At 60.3% G+C, this 5,183-nt stretch overlaps 1 protein-coding gene across 1 annotated transcript in view; it reads left to right on the top strand.

Annotated features, from left to right (window-relative positions):
• Gabrd (gamma-aminobutyric acid type A receptor subunit delta) overlaps positions 1-4,790 on the top strand; it is an 8,126-nt gene extending 3,336 nt beyond the window's left edge. The window contains exons 2-9 of the mRNA XM_033767620.1: positions 857-969; positions 1,146-1,213; positions 1,282-1,502; positions 2,563-2,645; positions 2,864-3,001; positions 3,416-3,571; positions 3,777-3,991; positions 4,154-4,790. Coding sequence (XP_033623511.1) covers positions 861-969; positions 1,146-1,213; positions 1,282-1,502; positions 2,563-2,645; positions 2,864-3,001; positions 3,416-3,571; positions 3,777-3,991; positions 4,154-4,447 — 1,284 coding nt within the window. The 5' untranslated portion in view covers positions 857-860 and the 3' untranslated portion in view covers positions 4,448-4,790. The remainder of the gene's footprint in view (positions 1-856; positions 970-1,145; positions 1,214-1,281; positions 1,503-2,562; positions 2,646-2,863; positions 3,002-3,415; positions 3,572-3,776; positions 3,992-4,153) is intronic.
• Positions 4,791-5,183: the final 393 nt, after the last annotated feature.

Raw genomic sequence — 5,183 nt, 5'->3', positions numbered from 1 at the left:
AAAAAAAAAAAAAAAAAAGGATGACTCTTAGATGAATCGGAGGAAAGTACTTTGGTGGAAGGAGGAGCTGGGTGCCTCGCAAACCCTGCAGCCCAAGGTGCCTGTAGGACCCACCAGGTGAGGTCCAAGAGCCAGGAGCAAGGCCCATGGTGGATGCAGGAGAGGCGCGGCTGGGCAGAGAAGAGTACAGCTGCCCCCACTGTGCCCAGTTGGAGAGGTGGGAGTGGCTGCTGTTGGCTGAGGAGGGTGTTGGACAGCAGGCTGGTGATGGGGCTGGGGCTGTGAGGCGGGGCTCTCACCCCTGAGGAAGCAGAAGGCCAGGGAAGAGCTGAGGCATGCACCACCCTCCCTGTGTGCAAAGTGCCAGGGGTGCTGCTCTCCACTCCCGGCTCTTCTAGGGGTTCAGGCTGGCTCAGGGCCCAAGGCGACCTGCAGGTCTCATCTGAAGTTGCCCCTCAGCCCCCAGAACAAGGGACATGAACACCAGAGAGTCATTCCCGGGCGGGCACCGCCAGTTCCCACTCAGCTCTAGGAGGTGTCCTGGGCACAGGTCCCTCTCCCAGGCCCCTTTCGGGGGACCTTCGCCCTCATACTCCGCCGGGAGGCCTGTGCCCTTGTCTGGTCCTCCGGCTGCTCTTTAGGGAGAACCCAGCTGGGGATGCAGGGTTGCCTGCCTGGGCAGGTGGGAAAGGGAGCCCTGAAGGGGCTCAGCCAGCACAGGGGGCCTGGGGCAGCCTCCTTCAGGGCTGGGCAGGAGGGGTAGGAAGTTGAGCAGAAAGAGGAAATCAGGGACCCCTGGCCAAGGTCAGGGCCTTGGCACCAAGCCAATCCATGACCGTTAGCTTTGTGTTCCCAGAGCGATGAATGACATTGGGGACTATGTGGGCTCCAACCTGGAGATATCCTGGCTGCCCAACCTGGACGGCCTAATGGAGGGCTACGCCCGCAACTTCCGGCCTGGCATTGGAGGTGAGGCAGGGACGGTACCACCCTGGCTGCAGTGGGTATGGGCCCTGCTGGGCTCTGGACTTGTGAAAACGGGGTCCCTGGGCCTGGGTGGCATGTGGGCACCAGGCTCCCTGCACAGCCGCTAGCGCTGTGCACCCCCGCCAGCCTCAGCATCTCCTGCCTGCTGTTTCTCACAGGGCCTCCCGTGAACGTGGCACTGGCCCTGGAGGTGGCCAGCATCGACCACATCTCAGAGGCGAACATGGTAGGTGCTCTGTATCCGTGCCCTGCGCCCCATGGGCGGGAGGGCGTGCTGACCAGTGCCCTCCGCAGGAGTACACCATGACCGTGTTCCTGCACCAGAGCTGGAGGGACAGCAGGCTGTCCTACAACCACACCAACGAGACCCTGGGGCTGGACAGCCGCTTCGTGGACAAGCTCTGGCTCCCTGACACTTTCATCGTGAACGCCAAGTCGGCCTGGTTCCATGACGTGACGGTGGAGAACAAGCTGATCCGGCTGCAGCCTGACGGCATCATCCTGTACAGCATTCGGTGAGCTGAGGGCGGGCGCTGGGGCGATCCGGGCATCCTCCAGGCCTGCAGCTCCAGAGTTGCCAGCTGGAAGCTAGCAGATTGGCTTTGGGGCCAACATGGTACCTTTTCATTTCTTTTTGTGCCTTTTTGAGAAAGTTTTGGTTTTATTTGATGTTTTTGTCTTTTGTTGGTGTATTTTGTGCACCCAGGACTGTGCCCTGAGCTCTGTTTTAATTTTATTTATTCTGTTTGGTACTGGATATCGAATTTAGGACCTTGCACTTGTGAGGCAGGTGGTGGCACCACTGAGCTAAATTCCCGGGCCAGATCTATTTTATTTTGAGACTGGGTCTTGCTAAGTTGCCTATCCTGGGCTCAAACTTTCAATCCTCCTGCCTCAGCCTCCCAGCATGCTGGGGTTATAGGTGCGCACCATCATGCCCAGCTTCCTTTTTGGTTTTAGGTGGACTTAAATCTACACACTTTAAGTTAGCCATTTTAAAGTGAAGAGGTCAGGGGTGTTTAGTAAATGCATCATGCTGTGTGATTGTCACTGTATTTATTCCTGAACGTCTCACTGCCCTGTACCCATAAAGCAGTCACTCTTACTTCCCCATCCTCGAAGTCCCTGGCAACCACGATTTGTTGTCTGTTGCCCTGGGTTCGCCTGTTCTGAGCCTGCCCTGTAGGTGGGTGGGGCCCATGGGCTTTTTGTGCCTGGCCTCTCTTGGAACATCAGGCCTCTTGTGGCTGTCAACTGTCCCCTGGCCGGGCGAGGGGGAGCTGGTCCCTGTCCCGAGAGCCTCAGTGTAGGCAAATAGTCCAGAACTGTCAAGGATGAAGAGCACGAGTCCGTCCTCATAGCCCTGGAGCAGGAATCACAAACATTACCAGCTTTATGTTCACTGCTGGGTGTTGAAGCCCAGGTATCAGTTTGCAACCAGATGCTGGGTGATTTGCAAACAGAGCCTGAGTCGGCTGGACTCCGGGTGGCATTGGCGAGCGGGAGCTCCTCTGGGGGTGCTTCTGGGGCTCCTGGAGGAAGGCAGCCGGGCCTCATGGCACCCCATCTGTGCAGAATCACCTCCACGGTGGCCTGTGACATGGACCTGGCCAAGTACCCCATGGATGAGCAGGAGTGCATGCTGGACCTAGAGAGCTGTGAGTGGGCTCCAGATCTCGGGTACCCTGGGCTGGGTCAAGATGGAGATCCCCACGATGGCTGCCCACTCTGGCTGCCCTCTGTCCTCGTCCACCTGCCCCAAGGTGTGGGGAATTTGGGGATCTGCTCTGTCCCTGCCAGGTGCCCCATGGATGGGCTGTCCTGCTAGGGCTGCAGGGCTGGGCCCCACAGCCCCTACTCCTGTGGCTCTCTGCAGATGGTTACTCTTCTGAGGACATCGTCTACTACTGGTCTGAGAACCAGGAGCAGATCCATGGGCTGGACAGGCTGCAGCTGGCCCAGTTCACCATCACCAGCTACCGCTTCACCACGGAGCTGATGAACTTCAAGTCAGGTAGCTGGGCCACCTCTCCACTGTGGCTCCCTCATGCTTTCTAACTGTACCACTGCCTGGTTTGAGGCCGAGGACACAGACGGCAGCCCTGAGGCAGACGCTACTGGCTGCCCAGGTGGCGCAGACTAGGCCTAGGGACACTGTGCTGTGATGTGGCAAGTCTCACCCTCTTATTTCTCAGCCCTTTGTCTTGCTTGGCGAGGGTGGGTGGGGGGACTTGAAGGTGTGTTCTGGGGTCCTCCCACCCCAGGACTGCAAGGCTCTGGGCCAGGCTTCCTTAACCCCCATGGCCCCCCACAGCGTGGCTGTGCACAAGGAGGGGTGCTGGGTTTGAGGGTCTCCTTGTGTGCCTCACCGTGGTCTAGTGCTGGCCATAGCCCCTCTCTCTGTGGGCTGATGTGGCTGTCCCCACAGCGGGCCAGTTCCCCAGGCTCAGCCTGCACTTCCACCTGCGGAGGAACCGGGGCGTCTACATCATCCAGTCCTACATGCCCTCTGTACTGCTGGTCGCCATGTCCTGGGTCTCCTTCTGGATTAGTCAGGCAGCAGTGCCTGCCAGGGTGTCTCTAGGTATAGCGGGGCTCCCTTCTCTCCCAGGGGCTGCTGGGAGGGCCATGCGGAGAGCAGGACTCCCCAGCCAGCTCTGGGTCTGGGCCATCTGTCCCAGCAGTGGCATTGGGCAGGGTGGGGGGCATCCTGGGACCCGGGCCCGCTGAACGGGATGCAGAGACAGTGAGCTCTAGTGAAGGCCCACCAGCGGCGCCCCTGTTCCCAGGCATCACCACCGTGCTGACGATGACCACGCTGATGGTCAGCGCCCGCTCCTCCCTCCCACGGGCCTCGGCCATTAAGGCGCTGGACGTGTACTTCTGGATCTGCTACGTCTTCGTGTTTGCGGCACTGGTGGAGTATGCCTTTGCCCACTTCAATGCTGACTACAGGAAGAAGCGCAAGGCAATGAAGGCCACAGCCATGAAGCCTCGGGCAGAGGTGAGAGGCGGGTGGGCTCGGAGGCATTGAAGTGCCAGGCGGGGCCTCCTGGACCCCCTGCCTAGCCTGTTGCGTCCACAGAGTGTGGAGCAGAGTGGGCAGAGCTGCTGGGCCCTGGCAGCCACGGCAGCTGGCGCTCAGCCCTGTCCCCACCCCGTGCAGATGGACGTGCGGAACGCCATCGTCCTCTTCTCCCTCTCTGCTGCTGGGGTCACCCAGGAGCTGGCTGTCTCCCACCGCCAGTGTCGTGCCCCTGGGAACCTCATGGGCTCCTACAGGTCGGTGGAGGTGGAGACGGGGGAGGTGAGGAAGGAGGGGGCCCCAGGGGCCCGCGGGGGCCTCCGAGGCCGGCTCAAGCCCATTGACGCGGACACCATCGATATCTACGCCCGAGCTGTATTCCCCGCGGCTTTCGCAGCCGTCAACATCATCTACTGGGCGGCCTATGCCTTGTGAGGTGGGGGGTGGTCCAGATGTGGCCAGGGGGAGGATGCACCTTGGGTCTGCTTCAAGGTCACGTGTGCCAGGAAGCCTGCACCTGAGCTTCACACCAGCCCTCCCTGCAAGAGTAGCCCGTGCCCCTGCAGACCCAGCAGCCTCCACGTTGGGTAGAGCTGCCAACCCAGCCAGGCAGGCACAGCTGTCCCTTGGAGCTGTGAATTTTTAGACTCAGACCATCCTGGTTTCCAGGCCTTTGCTTTGTGGGATCAGAGAGCAGACAGTGGGGGTGCCGGCCTCTGTTGAGGGCCCTCGCGGGAGAACAGATCTGCAGGCTCTTTGGTCTCTGCATGAAATAAAGCCTTGACCTGGCTGCCGGTCTCGGTCTCTGTCACTGCTACCGTGTCTGGCTGTGGCACCCCGTCCCTCCGTGGGATCGAGGGGATGGAATGTGGGAGAGTCTGGGATGATGCACACCTGACCCCAGAGCTGAGGGACCCTTGGAACCCTGAGGCTGGGAACAGACTCCAGGTCAGGGAAACTCAGGGGCTTCGACCTGGGAGATGAGCTGTGTGGCCATGTTCAGGGCACAGGTGCAGGGAGTCACCACCCTGGGGGCCTCACAGTGCCTTCTTGGAAGGTAGGGATCACTGAGGGCCACATAATCAACCCCAGTTCCTTCCCACCAGCTGCCACCACTGCCAAGCACTCAGGGTGATAACACTGCAGCCCAAGGATCCTGCAGCCATTAGAA

The sequence above is a fragment of the Fukomys damarensis genome, unplaced genomic scaffold, assembly GCF_012274545.1.
Source record: "Fukomys damarensis isolate Sample0158 unplaced genomic scaffold, DMR_v1.0_HiC HiC_scaffold_23, whole genome shotgun sequence".
In the NCBI taxonomy this organism is placed as follows: domain Eukaryota; kingdom Metazoa; phylum Chordata; class Mammalia; order Rodentia; family Bathyergidae; genus Fukomys; species Fukomys damarensis.
Note: the sequence above shows the minus strand (reverse complement) of the source record. Positions and strands in the feature narration are given on the sequence as shown.